General features: G+C 34.0%; 2 protein-coding genes across 2 annotated transcripts; both read left to right on the forward strand.

Annotated features, from left to right (window-relative positions):
* Positions 1–1,545: 1,545 nt before the first annotated feature.
* Positions 1,546–21,308, forward strand: LOC135681996 (protein disulfide-isomerase A5). Its single transcript, XM_089112958.1, has 26 exons — positions 1,546–1,701; positions 3,977–4,094; positions 4,589–4,676; positions 5,429–5,503; positions 6,395–6,440; positions 7,063–7,155; positions 7,329–7,389; positions 7,793–7,860; positions 8,405–8,496; positions 8,889–8,957; positions 9,940–10,082; positions 11,023–11,090; positions 11,472–11,553; positions 11,787–11,799; positions 12,650–12,715; positions 13,086–13,228; positions 13,384–13,454; positions 13,557–13,621; positions 14,267–14,330; positions 14,578–14,746; positions 15,206–15,273; positions 15,630–15,715; positions 19,275–19,343; positions 20,020–20,165; positions 20,498–20,602; positions 21,071–21,308. The coding sequence occupies exons 1-26, from the start codon at positions 1,666–1,668 to the stop codon at positions 21,220–21,222; spliced, it is 2,256 nt and encodes a 751-aa protein (XP_088969084.1). The 5' UTR covers positions 1,546–1,665; the 3' UTR covers positions 21,223–21,308.
* Positions 16,475–18,867, forward strand: LOC148958267 (protein disulfide-isomerase A5-like). The gene is made up of 4 exons (XM_089113131.1): positions 16,475–16,753; positions 17,081–17,214; positions 17,872–17,939; positions 18,107–18,867. The coding sequence occupies exons 1-4, from the start codon at positions 16,746–16,748 to the stop codon at positions 18,215–18,217; spliced, it is 321 nt and encodes a 106-aa protein (XP_088969257.1). The 5' UTR covers positions 16,475–16,745; the 3' UTR covers positions 18,218–18,867.
* Positions 21,309–21,504: the final 196 nt, after the last annotated feature.

The raw sequence follows: 21,504 nt of genomic DNA on the forward strand, positions 1-21,504 counted from the left end.
AAAACGAACTCTTTATGTCTACACAATGGTGGTTTTTTCGTTTGTATGTAGATCGATTCCAAAACTGCTAGATGGAAAGACAACCGGGCTCTGCCAATTTTCCGAAACATGTCGTCATACCTTAAAACCTCAAATACCTAAACCAAACAAAAATCAAATACCATACCCAATCGTGTATTGTCAAAATTGGAAGATTAGGATTGTAAAGACGGGGGGGGGGCCTTTTGCTTTTGTCTTCTTTTCAATATAAAATCACTCATAATACAACTATCTAGAAATTACTCCTAATACTTTTGTCTATCTAGAAATGACTCATAATACGATACTACATGTACATATAGTTGATTATAATGCTACATTATAATACTACCTATATAGTATAACAATTTTTTTGCGGTACAGAATTTGAAAATGGCTTTGAAAAAAGCAAACATTTTACAACATACTTAAAGCTTTTTCGTCTGACACTCCTCAGAGCATAAAACGGCGTTTTCTGTTGGTAAAAAGGGCGGGGCCTAAAAATGTTTGCTTACCCCCCCCCCCCCCACCACAAGATCCTAGTGGCTAGCGTCGCCATTGCTCCTCAGAGCATAAAACGTCAGAATAAGGGTCGGAGAGAACACGATAAAAAATATATACTCATATATATACTAAATATATACTAAAATATATATAGTATAATACTACATATACAGATGTAATATTAACTTAAGCCGGTTTCACATTTGACGCCATTGGAAGATACGTAATAATGTTCAAGATATATAAATATCCAATTTTTGCAGATCAAACCAGTCAAACATAATGAAAGCCGTATGCAGATTTAATCGATGGCCCTTTTTATTCCATAACTGGCTATTTTCATCACAGTTTCTCTTACCTTTCCGTTCTTTATCGTGTCAGGGAAGAAAACTCACTGTGTAAAAACTGATTCTTCAAAGTCGTAAGCAAATAGATACTTGATTCTACAGAAGTAATCAGAAGGCTTTGGAATTTATCTTGTCCCAAAGTTTATCTAATTCAATATGCTAGATCAAAACGACCTATAAGTTTGAGTTGAGCCCTCATTTTTTCTGTGCATAGAATAACTCTTAATTAATTATTAAGAAAACACAACATGTAAATTCATTAAAAACTGAGAAAGAAAGTTCAAACCGCACTTCCATGTTTCTTTATAATGATAATTTTCTCGGAAATGAAGATGCTAACAAGATACAAGCTTGTGGTGTGAACTTTTTGCCTGGAAATCAGATAAATTGTTCTTGCACAGATAATAAAAAGTCAAACTCAATGAAGTTCAAGCCTGGCAATTATTCTTAATTTTTCACAAATTGTTAAGAAGCTATGTATTTTATCAGTGATGTCTCAAGATAACGAACGGCTTGTTCGAGATAGCGAATGCTCGAAATAGCTGGTAGTCGAGATAGCGAATATAAACTGTTTGTTCAAGAATATATTTTGATTCTTTTTTCTCCTGTTGCTGGGTCCCATCTCGATTTTAATTTTCGTCTTAAACATCACAAAAAGACACCCTGAGTTACAAATTTCACTGCAACTCTGAGGCGACGATAAGAGGGCATTGAATATGGGTAGTTGCCACAGGGATACAAGCGTCGAGGACACGTGTCAATAAGACTGGGAGAGTTGTTTAGAGGATCGAAAAAGATGGATAAGTTCATTCTGCTATTTTTTATTTTGCAGGTAATAGCTCTTTGCAATGTTATATTTGTTAGGTATTATCAATTATTGCTATTATATTTAAAGGTGATTGCAATTTCGATTCTTGGAACTCTGAAATTGATCAAGATTTTGATTCCACAATTTGGATCTGAGGACAAAGATGAGTTTTAATGAAACCCTGTAGAGGAACTGTTTGCTGTATGGTGTTGTTTCGTATAAAATAGAGAGATTAAAGAAAAGGAGCAAAATTTACGGGGGGAGGGGGGAGGGGGGTTTAGGAGGGAAAATAAATAACCGATTACTCTTCGCCTGAAACATTCTGTATAATTTAACGCTAACGTCAGTTTTCGATGCCATTTGTAGCCACCCCCTTTTCTCCCCCCTTGGGAAAAATGCTGGTTATCTCCTAAAATGACTTAGGAGATTAGAAAAAAGTAGGTCATTTGCCTGGAATAGCACATCAAAATTGTTCTTGGAGATAGGAGCGAAACACGGAGGAGAAGGTGGGGGTTTGGCTGGTTGTTTGGTGTTTTTAATCTTTGATAAAAGTGATAGGGAGGTGCCTGTCTATTAAAACACCATACCTGAATACATGATATTTCCAACTAGCATACCTGTGCGAGAAAAATAGGGAGGAAAGGTATATCCTGTCCCAAAATTTTCAGCTGAAGATTGTATTGTATTGTATTGTATTGTAGATTATTTAATGTTAGTTTTTACAATTGTGAATATACACTAATTAAGACTAACATGAAGCAATTTCAAGGATTGCACAATACAGTTCATTTACTGCAAAACGAGCATGCACACTTGTTTTCAAGGAACCAAGTTTTGATCAAATTTGACACCCTGTTGGCAGTGCACCATCCCTGGATAGTCACTGTATTGAGTAAACCCCTTTCTGTATAACTTGGGAAGGGGGTGAATAATCTCAATACTGGCTATCCAAGAAGTTAGTTTGAATTTGGTTCTATTTGATTACTGGCTTCCTGGCAAACAATTAATCTACAACTATCAATGAAACTTTCTTATAAAATATTCTTAACCAATTTGTCTATCTAAAAATGCAACAAAGTCAAGGTAGACAAAAACAAAAGAAATAGGATTACGGTTGGAGATATTTTCATTTTTACAAAAAATGTATAACTCAAACTTATTGATGATCATCTTTGAAGAATTTCTTTAATCATTAGTTAACTGAAAGAAGGCTGGGAATTCATATGTCTTAAAAACTAAACATTTGTTCTTATTTTCAATCTTGAATCTTTGATTATTTTTTTGCTAAACACATCCTGCATGATTACTGTTTCATAAAATCCATGCACAGTTATTTTTTGCATAGCAATCAAACCATGTTTTTCACAATATACAACAAACTTTTCTGATTTTCAACCCTAAAGGCTTTTGATAATTAGCATTGATTTATTTGCACAGCTGCCACCTGCTTCTTTGAATATACCTAACACAATCACAATTCCATTTGTAAAGCTGTTCTTTGTTATCAGCCAATCACAAATTTTTATCATCCAGTCTTATTTTCTGAAATTTTGAAGAATAGTTTCCTAAAAAGTGCTGTGAAGACAACAGTCTATAGCTATTCAGTTGCAAAAAATGACCTCCTTGCTTGGAAGTGGAAGGGTTGTGAAAAGTACAATTAATTGACTAAGGCACATGTAAAGATGGTAAAATTCTTATTTTGCCTGCCTTTACAAAATTGTACTGATAAATGAACAGTTAGCTGTCAAATTTCCCGAACAAAGGGGGGGGGGAGGGATTTATCACACCTCACCCCAAACATCATTAGATATGCATCTGTATTCAATAGGGAAAATTAACATAAGATTATTTCATTCCTCTATAGGAAGCCTGGGTGATGTTAATTGGTTCCTATATTTTGATTATGTTGAGAGTGTCATCGTATTTATGTCTGTTTTAACATGTAGAAAACATGAGCAAGATACAATGTTACTTGACATTTGCATAGTGATGCATTTACTGACTAACAAATTAACAAATACAGGCTGTATGCATATAAAATAAGGGGACACTAATTATCTTATTGTTGTGATAATGTCATTGTGGATACAATGACAATGTAAGGTTTTAAAATCAGAAATGCAGTGGAGGACATGATTACGGCTCAACATGGTCATTACATCTCAATCTTTGAAATTTTGCTTTTTTAATTTATGCACACATGTTTTTATAATTTTGATGCAGTGAATTGGCTTAATGATTAGATACTCTAGTTCACCTATTTTAATCCTGTCAAATCATAGAATTTTCTTTTTGTTAGGTTTATAGTTCATTTGCGAAATTGAACCTGAAAAGTATAACAGGGATCTATGAAGTGAAGACTTTTAAAAAGTTCGTGAAGACCCATAAGAATGTTTTAGTTATTTTCTCAAAAGATGGTAAGTTCTAGTTTTAGTAAAGGTGCTTAACATTTAAATAAAATTGTATTCTATAGTTCTAAATCAAAGTCTTTTATAGTCAAGAGTATATGTCTCTAAATGCAGAAAAGTTTATTAGACTTTTCAAAGCTAACAATCACTGTATGATTTGGTCCTCTCTGGGATGATCTTTATCAGCATGCTAAAAGGATGACAAGATACCATTTTCATACTTCAGCATCTTTGTGAATTTTCCAAATCAAAAATAATATTAAGGTAGATTTAAAGTTTGTTCAACTTATGTTAAGTGAATGTTGAAAATTGAAGACATTATTATAGGCCAGAATGATTGCATTTTTGAATATTTATTTTCTATTTGTATTTTGTAAACCATTAAAAAATTTCTCTCATTTCAAATTCTTCTCTATCAACCCTGTCAATTGATTGTATTTTTATTGTAATTACTACAGGAAATTGAGATTAACCTTTTAATATTTAGCCTGTTTTATGTTTAGATAAATCTGCAATTGATGCAGTTAGATGGTGTGATGCTGTAGCGAAACAAATAAAGGGTCAAGGTGACATTGTTTATATAAATTGCGGGTTAGTAGCACTAGCTTTAACATTTTCTTCAATCTTCTTTACATTCTACACCACATGACTTCAGAACTAAAATAATGTTATTTATTATGCCCCTCTATTTCAGTATTTCTAAGTATAGAACCTGTATATTTACTGTTTTGACACCCTTGCTTTGAAAAGTTGAAGCGAGTTGAGGAAGGTATTTCAGATGAAGAAAGAATGAGTTTATTTCTCTGTTGGACACTTTAACTAGGTGAAAAGTTAGTGTTTGCTGATTGGTAATAAACAAAAGAACCAGCGAAGGGTGTTTTTCCTCCTCTCACAATACATTCAAGCAACACCTGGATATAAATTTTCTACTTTCTTTTGGTCACTGTCCAACATATAAGAGTGTTCGACAAAAGGTACTTCAGTATGCTGTGTTTGGGCTATTTCATGCCATCTTGAAATTTTAATTCAGATTGTTGGATATCCCTCTCTGTATTATGTGTAGCAATTTGTTTTATGTTGACTCTGTTTTTATGTTTTGTTGTTTATACTCAAGAATTTCATATACTCAAGGAAGGCCTCTAGCCTGTGGCATCATTTTATGAATTTTTGGAAAAAAGGATTTTTAAGAATGGTGAAGCAATTGCCAAGGATTAATCCTGTTACAGATAATACATGTCTTTGACAAAAGGGTGAAATGTTTTATTCATATGTGTAATGAAATCAAATGGATTGTTTATTTTCTTTTAAACATTGTATATCGTGCTTGCAATTGCTTCTTTTAGGGAGGACAAAGAAAGTAAAAAGTTATGTAAGAAATACAAGACCAGTCCAAGCCCTTTAGTGTTGAAGCATTTCAAGTGAGTATTCACTCCATATGACATAAATATTTATAATATGATTTTTGTATATACCAGCCAAAAAAAGATGTCAAATAACACATATACATCAGCAAAATTTGCTTATCCTAGGAAATTTTTAGGTCTACTATGCATGAGTCAACAGAATTAATTGGCTGTCTTAACATATATGACAACCCTTTTTATCTGGCATCAACTTGTTTATGCCAACTAAAGCTAGCTGTAGATTAAAAACATTTCACCTACATATGAAATTTTTTATGTGTCGTGGTAACAGAGTGGTTAAGGAGCTTGACTGCCATGCCAGAGCTCCGGGTTTGATCCCAGCTCATGGATGGCTGTCAGTTCACTCAGCTGAAAATGAGTACCTTGTTGAAACGTACCAGGGAGGTAAAAAGTGGCAAAGAAAGGGGACTGGCCACCCTACCACACAATGCCTTGGCGCAAGACAATGCGCCCCTAACAGCACATTCCCAAACGTTCAATATCAACAACAGGACTAACCTTTACCCGTGAAAGTGTTTAGGTTGGTGATGCCCATTTGAGCTATGCTTTGGGCTAGCAAAGTTATTTTTATTACCTATAGATCAAACTCTTCCCTCTGTGTAATTGGCTTGCCTATAAGACATGATATAGTGCAAAGCTTTCAAAAAGTATGCTACTTCTATAAAACCTACATCACATCATTTGAAATTACATCACATTACATATTGAGGGCATGAAATTAGGGCTCATGGTGTTTTGATATAAATTTCATAGATGCAAATTTGTTAGTCATGCATAAAGTTATGATTGACCAGGGCAAGATATGAAACTGAAAAATTATTGTTTTCTATTATGTAGCTTGAATGTATTATTTGTTCAATCTGTGCAACATATTTATTCTTTTAGGGATGGCAATTTTCATAAATTATATGATAGAAAGCATACTGCAAAGGTATCACTGCTATTTACAGGCTCAACAATGATTATTTAAGCATTTTAGATAAGCTATAATTTTTTCATTGTTTTGATACCATAAGATTCCAAATATAATCCCAAGGGGCTTACAACAGTCCAAATGCCGGGCCTATATTATGGGGGACTATATTCAGGGGGCTGTGATCAATATTCAGTTAATGTCAGAAAAAAATTAATTTTTCAAGCCTAAATGAAAAGATTCGTAATGTTCCTGAGACACTTGCTATTGAGCTGTAACTGTTGTGGAAAAATGAGAATATGTAAAGAATTACAGGAAAGATAGTTGATGAAGCTAGAAAGCCTCAAGGAAGCCTGTAGACTCAAGGGAAAAAGCATTGAGATAACATGTGTATATAACGGTTAGGTAACAAGCATTACAAACTATATGTAAGAAATGCATTTAAAAAATTTAAGAATTGAATATCTGTCTACGTTATTTAAGGAGAAAAGATTGGAAAGGGTCTTGTCAAATGTTTTCCATTTAATGTTATTAAAAGTGTCCTATTACTTTTTTATTATAAAGTGTAAATTTTTAATGTCTTTTTTTAAAGTTGATAATTGAATGATCCAATTTTATTTATTTTTCATTCTGGTTTCAGTCTTTGCTAAATTTTATGAGAAACCCAACTGGTGATGTTCCATGGGATGAAGATGCAACTGCAAAAGATGTAGTCCACATAAATACTATTCCGGTAATGTATACCTTGTTTCTGTTGCCTAGGTAACATGGCAGCTCTTTCAGAAAATGAAAATTTTGCTCAGTATTTATGTCAAAGTTTGAGCTGTTTTAGCATTTCTCTGAAAGGAAATTCTCATAAAACTCCTTATTGCTTGAAAAACTAATTCTTCTTTTTGTTTTTCATAGGAATTTATCAAGCTTAGAAGGAAAGAAAAAGGATCTTTGCTAGTTATGTTCTATGCCCCATGTAAGCCAATTTTTGAATTTCCTTTATCTTGTATAATATGGAACTTAAGGACTTGTTGTTGAGTAAAGAAGGCACCATGGATTGTCGACAGAGTATTAATTTCACTTCAGTGCAAGTAGTATGATATTCTACAGCCTTTTTAACATTCATTAACTTGGTAAAGTCACAAGTTTTCTAGACTGCTTTATCGATAAAAAGTTTTGTACTTATTTCTTGGGATATTTTGAGACGTCTGTTGCCAATAGAAGTATGTTCTAGTTAATTACATATGCGTTGTAATAGTGAATTTTTGGACTTCTCAGTCCTTTGATTTTTTAAGCAACAGACTTTCAATATTTTCCATGTTTGTTAGTTATTAGAACATTGCTGTTTCCTGTTATGCAGAACTTTTTCTTCTTTCAAGGGTGTGGACACTGTAAACGACTAAAACCAGAATTTTCTGCAGCTGCAACAGAAGTCAAAGGGAGAGCGGTAATACAATTTATCATGGATCTATCTGAATTATATTGTTAATGGCTGTCTATAATTTGGGAATTTGAAAATCTATAGTTCTCTATAACTATGAGAGAGATAAGCCGTTGCTGATTGGTCAAAAGCAATGGAAACAATTAAACGGGGCCATTCCTTCTCTCTTTTTTTATCCTTTCTGGATGGAAATTTTTACTCACCTTTCAGGAATTATCCAGCGCTTTATACTCAGGGTAGTGTTCATATCAAAACATGTTGTAATATGTTTTGATATGGTAAGTTTTTTGTGGTATTATCAAATCGTGTGAATATTTTATGTGTGTATAGACTGACTTTTAAAAAATATTAACTAAAGACTTTTTATGTTTGCTTGTTAATGCCCTTCTGTTTTTCACGAAATACTACAAATCAAATAGTTACCAGCTTGGTTGTTAGATACCGAGTCAATTTTTTGATGTATTATTTTGAAATTATTGATCAGTGCTCGTTACAACAAAAATAGTTCATTTCATAGAATAATAAGGATTATTTTGTTTTTTATCCGCAGACTCTAGCTAGTCTTGACTGTGACAAACCTGAACTATCTGATATTAAATATGAATTCAACATTACTGGCTACCCAACTTTAATATTTTTTGAGTAAGTGTTACTATCTTTTTTCTGATAGAATGAATTCATTTTCTTTTGTTTAGCTATAAAATTTTTTAGCTATTTTGCCGAAGTAGCAATCATACTTTAAGTACCATAACGTCTACCAAAAGAGTGGTTAGTTCAAGGACTAACCCTCTAATTCTCCAAGATATCTCTGTCCTGCTTGGTAAAAAGTTCTTGTATGATTGTTCGAGCTCATCGTTCATGTTTCCAATTTGAATTTTTTGCAATAGCAGTAAGGTGAGACAATATGTTGTAGTTTTTAGCATGCAGTATGTACACACTCATACAATATACCATACCCAAAAATCATTTTTGCATAACTTAGGCCCAATTAATTTGTCGAGAAGAACTTATTGTATCACTGTTACTTATCTTAGAAATGGCCAACAAAAGTTTGATTATGGTGGAAAATATTCTAAAGATGGAATTGTCGAATGGCTTGAAGAGTATGTTGTTCTAATTATTGTATATAGTTTTCTGCTGTTTTTTTACAAAACACTCAACTTTGCATCCAGGCACAGCTTGCTAATCCTTATTCCGTCTCCGTTCCGCTCTCACATACGTTTTACCCAAGTGTAGCCTTCGTGCATAAGGCCTGTTGACGTTATATCATGTTCAAATTTATTTCAGACCGGTTTAGATTTCTTTTTTAATAATTAAACAAGAGGGCTATTAAAGCAAAGAACGATTTTTGAATCGAACACAAGAGTCGTGCAGTGCTTTGTTTAAGAACGCACTTTGTCACTTGCTCTCTGGCAACTGTTTGTCGCCTGGTTTCTACGCTCGTGATCGTCAGAGGCAAATGGCCTTTAAGGATCTCGTGTGCCGGGGGTTCTATAAGTGTGTTCAATTTGCATCTTTTTTAGCAAGCACCAACCCCCATCTCCGTTTTATGAATCTCTTTTTGAATCGATTTCTTCCTTCATTTTGGTACTTCCTCGTTGCATGATTGCTTGGCTATTCTTTCTTTGTCCATTTTGTGTAAATTAAATTCTTTCACATCCTCGCCACTTGATGTCCCTTTACTGCGCTTTCGCCCAACTTCTTAAAATAGATCTGTCATTTTCCAAGTACTTTTCAGGTATATAGTCCTATTTTTGTATAGCTCCTGATTTGATGTATCCTCTCCTATGCTACTAGCCAACGCTTAGATTTCACTTGATACTTTTCTGTGCTATGTTTCTGTGCTAAGTTTTTTCTTATCACGTCATCAAGCTAAAATTTTACTTAGTTCCACTTATGTAAACTGTATGTTCAATAAATGACAACAGTGTTTAAATGTATTATATTCACGAAGCTTTAATTCCCGGTCAGTTCTATCCTTGTCAATCCAATGCTTTTAAACGTCCTAATGGTTTGTTTAAGAATCGATGTTGTTCGCAGTTTACTTCTGTCGAAGGCCTAATCAATCTTCCATCTTGATTTTAGTCCCCAACCTGCCAAAACTGAACCAGAAAGCGCCGAAGAAGAGTGGAAAGATGTCCCGAGTGACGTGGTTCACTTAAAAAGCGACACATTTGACACTGTTGTTTCAAATTCATCTTCTGTTTTGGTAATGTTTTACGCTCCATGTAAGTGAACCTGCTTTTGTCTTCATTTTCACTTCTGAATTTGACTTTTGTGAGTGTCTCAGCAAAACATGAAAGGCCATGATGTTTTGCGTTACTGTCGAGACCTATACGTTGAATTTATTATATTTGTCCATACAAATCAGCTTCTAGTATATTTTTGTCTTAGTGTTCTATTAGAATTACAATACGCGTAGCTCAATTGCGCAAAATATGTCTAGATCAAGGTGGACTGGGTGAATGTAGAATATTTTAGATATACCACTTGGTGAGAAGGTATTGTCAGGCAGTGTAAATGAGAGTAAAAATTCTACTGTCTCCTTTTAACCGTAAAAGACTCAGGCTCCTTTCACACTTTTCCGTATTCGTTTCGCTCAGTTTTCGTTGATTAAAACGCCGTCCGTTCACACTTATCCGTTTTCAACTGAATACTCTTGAACTATGGTAGGTGTTCACACTGCTCCAACAAAGATGCTGTTGGTGGCCTCACTTTTGAACAGAGGCTTTCACGAATCTTCATCAAATTGGCATCATTATAAATGTAATTAAATAAAAGCAAATCATGAAAATCTTTGCTGTAACAGCTGCCAGTCAATTGTGAATTCTCAATTTCAAACTTTTTAAGATTAGGCGTGCTAGAATGCACCTATTTTGTTGCCGTTGTTAGCGTATTAAAATGTCTCCGTTTTCGGTGTTCACATTGGAAACGGAGCATATTCAATACGCACTGTATTCAAAAGTATCCGTTTTCATAGCAGGGCAGTGTGAACGCAAGGCAAAAACGGATATGTTTGACTCCGTTTTCATTTGAATACGGAGTAGTGTGAACGGGCCCTCAGAAAGTTATAATTCTATAATTAAATACCAACAAAGTAATTTACATTCATTTACGGCATGCTCTTTAAGTCTTCTTTCTATAGATAATTATAATGTTTACTTTTAGGGTGTGGTCATTGCAAAAAGATGAAACCGGAGTACATTGAAGCAGCTAAACGAATGAAGGACGAAAATGTAAGTAAAGTTGTTCCTTCTTGCTATTAAGAATCGGCATGCCAAATAACCAATGTTTTTAATGCATTATCCCCTGATTTTTCTTTGAATTCCTACTTTTAATTTACATAATCGTGGATCAGTTTTAACAGAAATCTATATTTTGGTGTTGGACCCTGTTTATACTATAGGGGTAGATATCTGATTGAATTTAACTGCGCATGGCTATCTACACAAAATTATTGTAGTCTACAAGGCAAAGAAACATTTTTGCTGCCAACGTCAGTTTTATTCCTTTTTTTACGACCAATGACCGCGATAAAGATAATTTCATGAATGTCTCAATATGAACTTTTTGATGTTTTTTGTTTATCAAACATGGTGTCTGTTCATTGCATTTAGGTTGATGGAATCCTTGCAGCTGTTGACTGCACCAAAGAACAATCTCTAGGGAAAAAATACGATATTTCTGGCTTTCCGACAGGTAATTGTCAAATACCACTGTGCTTTCGAATCGATACCGGCTGATTACAACTTAGGTTTATGAGGACCTTAACATTTCCATTTTCACTTGTTTAGCCTCAAGAATGATTTACCTATGTATGCTTAAAATGCGTATTGAATTTGTTTGTTTTGAATAATTTGCACAAAATTTCTTACTCTTATCTTTTATCGCTCAAAGTTAACTTTCTTACATATTTTTTATTCTCCTTTTAGTGAAATATTTTAGGTGAGTGGATTTTGTTTTTACGGTTTTTCATAAGTGATAGGAACTTTGCACAAATTATGGATTACTGAAGAAGTAAAAACTGGTACATTTATTCCAGTTAAAAATTACCTAAAGTCATTTTGTGGAAACTCAGATGTGGAAACACTTTAGGATTTTGATTGATTTCCAATTTTGAAAATTCGTTTTTACGTGAGGTTGTTGTGATATTAAAGATTTTTAAACAAACAGGTGTGTATTCTGAGAATATACATTATACATTTGCCAATTAAGGCTTCTAACTTTAGAGATTGAAGTTACGTTTGTGTATCGGTTGAGCCTGGTGACTAACTTTACATGCCGCATCTTTCTCAACTTCAAGGGATATACCAAAGAATCACCGGCAGCTACAAGCCCTCCATTTATAAATTTCACCAAGCGAGAACCAAATGAATTTGTCTCGTAATTTCTTTGCTGCTGTACAGCTGCCTTCCCTTAGTGGACAGTGGCTCTGAAAATCCTTGGGGTAATGGCGGGAATTGCAGGGGTGAAATCAAGTTGTTGATAAATTCTCAGTTTAAACACAGCCTTAGAGCTTTTGTCGGTATATTTTATCATATTTCAGCAATTTTTCTTGTATTTGCCGGTTTTGCCCCCTTCTCATATCTGAAAAATGAATTCCTGCCTCTGAATTCAGGTGTCCGATGAATGGATGTTTCGCTGTAAATTCAAAATTTTGTATTGGCTATTACTTTTTCTACAGTTGTGTCACAATTACTGCGCAGATTGATTTTTTTCTTATTTCCTTTTCATTTTAAATTCCACATGTGACACTGCACTGATTTTTCCCAACTGTTCAATGTTTTTTTTACAGCGAAGGCGAATTCAAATATACAGTAAGGGAGAGAACAGCTGACAAAATCGTGGATTTCATGAAAGAGTAAGCCAAAAAGTTTTGCGTTTATATTGCTTTCTAGGTTTTTCTTCCTATTGGAAATTTCCATCTATTAAAACTTTTTCCTTTGTTTAAAGCGTTAAGTGTCTACCTTGTTTCTTTGTTTCTCTTCCCTTCAAAGCTAGACTCTTGTCAATATTTTCTTAGCACCTTTGTAAAGAAAATCCAGACTTATTCTGAATTCTTTTAATTCTAATTTAGTATTCAGTTTATTCTTTTATTTTATTCAGTTCAGTTTACCTAGCCAACAATTTTCTTTTAGCAAATTATTCCCGTCTACATTTTCATTTTTTTTTGTTATACAATTTTCTTCAGAATAAACCTTTGAAAACAATTACGTTTTTCTTTACAACAGCCCAAAGGAGCCTCCACCACCACCCCCACCAGACCAACCCTGGAGCGAAACATCTGGCAAAGAGATCCTTCACCTCGATGACCTCACCTTTAAAGATTCTCTAAAGAAACGAAAGCATGTTCTTGTCATGTTCTATGCACCATGTATGTCATATTACTGGCTTAGTAAAAATGTCACTGCTACCAAAACTTAAACAGATAAGATTTGTTTTAAAACTTCATAGTAGACATAACAAATTCGACCAACAAAATTAAAACCATTTACTGAACGCATCTCATTTTGGTTTCGTATTCTTCAGGGTGTGGGCACTGCAAAAAGGCAAAACCAGAATACGAGAAGGCAGCCTTAGAGTTTGTTGATGACAGAAAGGTATCCAGTCTTTCTCTTTGCAAAATGACGTCATATTAAATTCTTTTTAGGAGCGATTCCATTTAGGAGCAAACAAATTTCTCATTTTCAATTATTTTTCAGGTGACATTTGCTGCGGTAGATTGTACGATCAGTCAAGCAACATGCGAATCATTTGATGTCTCTGGGTATGATTTCAACTTAGTTTCATGCGATATTCATTTGCATTTAGCAAAAGTTATTTGCCAGGGTATAGAAATAGAGTTTCGGGGGAGGGCTGCTGGGCAGCTCTGATTGCCGTATGTATTCGATTTTGAGCTAACCTAGATTATAATCTGTACACACAAAACCATGCAAAAATACTCGGTGTGAAATTGTAGACGCAAAAAATGCCATATGTTTGAAAAATACTAAGTGTAAAAATAGACAGAAGAACTTCAACCAAAAACTATGTGGTCCAGCATGGGATTCAAGGTAGCAGGAAAGCTTGGCAGGATCTGGATAAAAAATGTAGGCTGTCCACGTTTTTAAGCCGCTCTTGCTTTTAAAACCTAGCAAAACTGGCCTAAAATAATGATAATAATAATGCAAAGCCGCACCTTGAGATCGAACAAATAAGGTAATACAGAAAAGTAGTAGTTTTCTATTTCTTCCTTATGGTAATTGAATACTTTTTTGGTCCCGAGAATCGCACTCCCTGTTATTTCCATTCTACATTTCTGTGATTCTACATTTAGCTTAAACGTTTCTTGTAATTTCCAGCATTAATGTCATTTGTGAAAAAATAATCAAGCTTCCTGGACTTTTATCTCATGCTCCTATATTCCTTATAGCTATCCAACATTTAAGTACATAAACTATGGAAAGAAAACATTGGATTACCAAAGTGGAAGGGAGGTTTGTATTATGTTATATTTGATAATGTTGGCTGTTTTCTGACTTACATCTTGTTTTCTTTCTCATTTACCACAGGTTATCCAAGTAGCTTTGTCACGTTTGTTTTGCCGAACTTTGTATTTTTAAACCCACCGTTTTGTTTTTAATCACCACTACGATTGTTAGTTGGTGACATCTAAGAATCGAGTATTTAAGTTAAAAGTTGTCACTTCTTCTCGCGTAACAGCCAAAATACCCTTCTTTGCAGACGAATGATTTCATCAATTTTATGAAAGATCCAAAAGAAGGTCCACCGCCGCCACCTCCAGAGAAAGAATGGTCTGAGCATCCAAGCAAGATTCATCACCTTTCTGATAACGATTTCGATTCATTCATGAAAGATCACAATTCAGTTTTGGTCATGTTTTATGCCCCATGTAAGTTGTCTCTTTTGGACCATCGCTTTCTAATGGCGAGATGTAATTGATTATAAAGTTGCATTATAAATTTCATATTCTTTGTTCCTATTGAAACTTGGAACATAATTTAATATATAGCCAAGCTAATACCATTCTATTCAAATATCCATTGAATGGGTAGTTATTGAATATCAGACAAATTTGTATTATTTATAACTCTACAGCGCAACAAAATGGGTTTTTGTAAAACTTTATCATTAGCTGCTATTCGCTTTTATTGCATCGAGGATCTATGGCATGAATGCAAAGAGAAAGCTTGATATTTTAATGAGGCACTATGTATTTTGCTATTGCTAATCGTTAAATTGCGAAATGAGCTATCGTACTGAAAACATTCTTTTAATTTATGGATTTTGTAATAAAAGTGGCATATTAGAATGTTTAGTGTGCTCTTGATGTAGATTTCTTTCCTCGAAGGGTGTGGTCATTGTAAAGCAATGAAGCCAGCATATGAAGAGGCCGCAGAAGAACTTCAAAGTCAAGGGGTGAGTGATTTGCTCTGTTCTCGTTCCAATTCTACGATATCTCCCTAAAACCATTTTGTAGATTTTTCACTTGCTGAGCCTTTTAGTCAATATTTTATACATTAGCAGTCATTTATTGGGTATTCGAAGATTTCATTTGAAAAAGGTTTGTTATCTATTCTTTATTTGTAGCCCTTAGATTGAAAACTTAGATGATGGTTTGTCTATCAGACCGTGAACTATTAAGTTGATCCACACAACTATGATGTGCAGTAAATTTGGGGTATGAAGCAGCAAAGAATCAAATGATGATCGGGATATTTAGTTATCTTTCTTTGCAATTTAGATTATTACTGTTAACTGTAAGCATATTTCAGGCCTCTGGAGTCCTGGCAGCAGTCGACTGCACCAAAAACTCAGCTTTGCGTGACAAGTATGAGATCAAAGGATTTCCAACTTGTAAGTAATTAGAACAGGCCCTATTTTCTGAGCATTGACTTCGTTAAAGTTATTTTACAAGTAAAGTTATTTGTTAAAGTTATTTATAGCCAATTTGAATTTATGCATGTTGTGAAACTTGTTCTCTAAATTGTTGCTATTAAATAACTTGGTTTGTCATCAAAACTAGAATAAAGAAGTAAAACTGACGTCTGCAATATTTGTATCTTTTATTGTATCAGTTAAGAGCGATTATGGCATACAAAAAGATTTGATTCACCATAAACGTAGAAAAATTTTTAGGAATGAGGTAAAAAATTGACTGCTAGCTGCCTACTCATGGCTCTTCACACTCACTGTGAACCCTGACTATAACACAGCGTTTGCAGAGTTCCGGCAGTAGGAGTCTAATTATAATCCAAATTTCTTTTAAAGCCTGAGGATTTCTTTGGAATAATCAAGTTGAAACGCGATGAGCACTTTTTCTTAGATCAATTGTTCATTGTGAAACTTTTGTCTCTGCAACAGAAATGATTCTGATTGCTAATTTTATGATCGAGAAACTCGAAAGGAAAACATTTACTGTGTCTGATCTTCTTTTTCTTTCAATTTTAGTGAAATACTTCAGGTTAGTATATTTGTCACATTCTTTACCACTAAAAGAAAATAAAAACAAGAAATAAAGACATGTTTTTACTGAATTTTTTTTAATGAAAAGAAAGAGTTAGAAATAAGTTTAATTCGTTGAAATTTCGTTGAAGTGTTAAACTAGTTATCGTTGAGCCTGTAGGACAAACATCTTGTTTATCGTGCAACCTTAATTAGCTTTGTAAGATTTTCTTACTTTCAGGCGCTTTGTTCAAACTTTTATCTTTTGCTAAAATCTCGTTTAAAGCATTTGAAGATATTTATGATTTACTCGCGTTTCTTTGTTTTGGAGTTTAACACGACCTAATGTAAGTATAGATTTTCTAGCATATTTTTAACTATTTAGAAACGGAGAATCGAAGGTCAAGTACGAAAGTGGACGCACGAAAGAGAATCTTGTGAAATTCATGCTCAAGTAAGTAAGCATCAATCAAGGTCTTGTTACACTATCATTTATCATTCCTTCATCAGTCGATTTGATATCTCTCGTCGGATACAGAATCTATTATCAGATATTGATAGTTTTCAATATTCTTTTGTGGACTAAAGCATACACTCTTTTTGTGGACTAAAGCATACACTCGTGCATAGCTGAAGCACAATACGCAATAATAACGCATACGATCTCTGCATCCTTCAGACAATTCAATATCGCGACTTTGTATTGATTGCCATATCATGCAGTGGCGACAACTCCCATGATCTTGAATTCAAAATATTCTCCACTGATTTTTCTTTGTAGTCCAGGCAAAGCAATCCCACCTCCTGCAACAGACTGGAGCGAAGAATCCAAGCATGTCGTTTTTCTCACTTCAAATACTTTCGATGATTTCGCAAAAGACAAATCTGATATGTTGGTGATGTTTTACGCTCCTTGTAAGTAATAACATTTTTATTAAAGTTGGATGTTGTTTTCTTTTTAATTATCTTTCTGAACTGTTCTGCCTATATTTCTTTATAAAATCTTCATCTCTTTTAAACTATGCTTGGCAATTTTTTGCCCATTTACTTCATTCTGAAAAGGTATAAGCAAGGATAATTTTCTTTTTAATGTTGTTTTAAAGTTATGCTAGAGAGATTATGACAAACCAAAATACAATGCCTGCCAAAAGTACTTGGAACACCCAGCAATTTACGCTGCATTTGATATATTTCATTCCTTTCATGAAAAAAAATTGCTACTACCGCCCCCTTCCCCCTAAAACAATGTTGATGATTTAGAGATATATCATAAAAGAAGCGCAAAAGAAAGTGCTTCCTAAAATCCTAACCCGTTTGATAGTAAACCAACATTGTTCTGTAGGGGAGAGGGGGATGATTGATTTTGACCTTTGAATTTGATGTCAGTGTTCCAAGATTTTTGGCAGGCATTGTAGTTAGATTCATTTTCACTTTTACCTCATAGATGTCATTCCTCTTTAATTAGATTTAAACATTTACCATTTTCTTGCATATCAACAGCAGGACAATTTACCATCTTCCCTACTTAGGGTTGCATCTTTGACATTTAAATGCGAATTTTATCATTTTTAGGGTGTGGCCATTGTAATAAAATGAAACCTGCTTATTTTGAGGCAGCTAAAGTACTGAAGGAAGACATGGTAAGTTTGCTTATAGATTTCTTTGCTCATATTCTTAAACTATTTCTACATTACTGGAAAGGCCAAAGACTTTTGTGAAAGATTTGCAAGCACCCAAATTCACTTGTTTTATTTTCATATAAATTTTATCTGTATTCTTTTGATTATTTGGTACTTTTTTCCAAAAGCCTGATTCGGTCCTGGCTGCCGTGGACTGCCAGGCAAATCCAGATGTTGCCGAGAAATACCACATCAAGGGATTTCCTACACGTAAGTTTATGTGTTCAATACGAAATTAAAGAACACTTCTTCAACTATCAAAACAGTTTGGCACGTTAAAAGTTCGGGTAATCCAAGGTACCGTTTTGCTGAACTTGGTTGTTGACAAGAGCGATCTAAATAAACTACAATGTTTGACGTAAATAACGTCCTTTGTGTAGAGGATGGCATATATGTAGAATAATTGATATTTTCGGATAACCAAGATTCGAATAATCGAGATTCCGATAACCAAGATTCGGATAATCGAGATTCTGATAACCATAATAGCGGAGCAATTATTGTTCATTTTAGTTTAGATTTCCGTGTCTATATTTTTCAGGGTTGAACGTTCTTTAATCTTAGGTATAAGGAATTCAGTTATCTCATTTTTATTTTTTGGCAAGATGTATGATAGTGTTTCTAGACCACGACCGTAAAATTTATTCCTGCTGCCTTTCTTTTACTTTTAAATACACTGTTATAAGTCTTTATGGACGATCTTAAAAATTTGCTCGAATATCTTGTTTCAAATCGAGAAAAGAATTCTAGTTATTTAAAAGAAATGAAATTTTATCATTTTAATCTGAGCCTTGTTTAAAAATTTCTTTTTAATATTGCTAAATTATTTTGTATTGTATCATCAAATCAGAACATTATATCATATTTCGTAGTGACATATATTGACAAACCTATCGTTTATTTGCAGTGAAATTTTTCAAGTAAGTTATGATTCTTTCTTTCAATCCTTCTTTTCAAACTGTGGAATCAAATGTAAAATACTAATTGCTTTTAATTTATTGATTAATTTTGAAAAGAAAATATTTTTGATTATGCTACTAGAGTAGAATTTACTTAGTGAATAATTACATACCAAGTGCTATTAATATGTCCAATATTATGAAGCAATAAAAAATTGAGCTGTATTGAACATTAGGGCTAGATATAGAGCTGCAGAACAAATGGGGAACACATCTTGTTCTTCCTTTACCCTCCGACCCTAGGAGCTCATTTCATCATCAAGAGTACAGTGTTTTTATGTCAGCTAATTTTGTTCCAAGCTGTCAAGCTTAGTCCAGTTGAATATTTGTCATTTAGAAATGGTCAGCATGCTGCTGATTATGAAGGAGGACGCGGCATCGATGAAATTTTGGATTTCATGAAAAGGTGAGTGATAGCAGAGTGGTAGATGTTAATATATAATGCTACATTATGGCGGTGTTTAGGCTTCTTTAGGTTGGATGCAGGCTTTTTGGCAATAACAAAGAAGTGCTTAAATATTATTTTAGGAGACAAACTCAATAATCTAAGGAAAAATTTAGGGGTAAGTTTTTAGGGAGAATTTTTTCCCTACCACGAAAAATTTAGGGACAATTTGTTTGACTGTCTAGATTGTGCTATGAAGTCAGTCTAAAGACATTCAACGACCCAATCAGTTCCTATCCACCACTAATATTTTGCTGGTTTGCACTACCTGAGCGATTTGAAATAGCTATTGAACAATAGTATCCATCATTGCCTCGCTTCATTTCTGTAATGAAATGAAGTACTAAAGCATGAGATTAACCCGTTCCCCAACATAAACGATAGTAGAATTTATGACGTTGGAATTGGTAAACTCTTTAGAAACAATAAGTACTGAAATTTTCCACAGCTCCATAAAATTTTCCACATACAAGATTGGTGCATGCTACTCTCAGTATACAAATCTTTTTGTATGAAATTTTTCGATAGCGTACAATCCGATGTGCCCTTTTGTACGTTAAACATGCCATGTGTTAAAATGAACAAATGATCCTTTTTCATCCCTTTTAACTAAACTGGACGATTTCCATTTTCTTAGAGAGAATAAGGGCAAAAAGAGTTCACCCGCAATAGACAAAGAAAAATGGAGTAACCTCCCTAGCTCTGTTGTTCATCTGACGGCCGAGAACCTTGACTCCGCACTTTCCAGCAGCGAGCATTCGCTTGTCATGTTCCATACATCAGGTCTGTAAATACGCTGTTTATTTCGTTTTTGTGTAGATTCGTTTTAGAATAGGTCTTTAAGTGTTACACAAATCTGGCAATAATGTATTTTTATTTGTACGAAGTTTGTATTTACAACCACTCAAGCCTCTTTCAAACAACAGTTATTGTAAAGGTTTAGTACACCCTGCCATCGAGTTTTAGGCTGTTCAATGATTGCTACCAATCCTGTTCTAGGCTGTTCAATGATTTCTATATTCTAAGCACTATATTGACCTAAATTCTTTCATCTGTTTGCATCAAGCTTTCTCTTGTATTTGTTCTGAAATAATGATGTTATTTCCTCTTCATAGTTTGCCAACAATGTTATAAAATGAGACGTGACTACATGAAAGCAGCCTCCAGAACGGTTAGTAAGAAGTTCAAGCTAGCCGCACTGGACTGTGATGATTACTCAGGTAATACCATTTGTGTTGTGTTATCTGTAGAAGACTATGTTACATCTCGACAGCTGTAAAAATTTGAACCTGACTACAGTTAGGCCACTTGAAGTCACATTGACCCGTTAATGGTGACATGCAGACGTTAGCTGTAAACAGACTTTTCATTTATACCTCGTTCTGACGCTAGTCAATGTAGCCTTCCCTCTCTTGGTTACGGTTCTCGCAATCATTTTGTTATCATAATGATTTTTCTGGTTTTACCAGTTTAAGTTTTAAATGAATAAGTTACCTAAAGATGTTATTGTTTGCCCTATTCTTGTGTGAATTTTCCGATAGAATTAACTTAACAGTACCACACAGTAGAAGAGTTTCTTGTAGCTTTGAGTAAAATATCCTTTGAGCATTGTCCAATCTGTTATGAAAATATGTCGATACCCCAGGAAATGCTACTATCCCTTGAATATGCTTTATTGTTTGTTCTAGAGTATTGCAAAGAAAACAAAATTGCGAACTTCCCCGTCGTCCGATATTACTTCAAAGGAATTCACATTGAAGATGTTACTATCGATAATAACCCATCACCAGAGCTATTCATACAGTTCTTGGAAAAGAAATCACACAAAGATGAACTCTAGACTGAACCCATTTAGTTTTTCAATTTGTTACATGATTCCAGATTTTAATATTTTTCAAGATTTTGATGAATGAAACTTCTTGTTAATCTCTTCGTGGCATTTTTTGTAATTAGCCTTAAACTGACATCTGAACAAAACAGAAAGGCTTAGAAAACCACCTCATAGGCCAATTGAAAAATTCATAAGTGCCAATGAACTTTTTAAAATTTTTCTTCCGTTTAAGGAAGATATGATTTATTATAACAAGAATTTTTACCGCAAATGAAAGTCCCCTTTTTGCTC

The sequence above is a fragment of the Rhopilema esculentum genome, chromosome 16 (assembly GCF_057945365.1).
Source record: "Rhopilema esculentum isolate cy_ngs chromosome 16, ASM5794536v1, whole genome shotgun sequence".
Lineage (NCBI taxonomy): Eukaryota > Metazoa > Cnidaria > Scyphozoa > Rhizostomeae > Rhizostomatidae > Rhopilema > Rhopilema esculentum.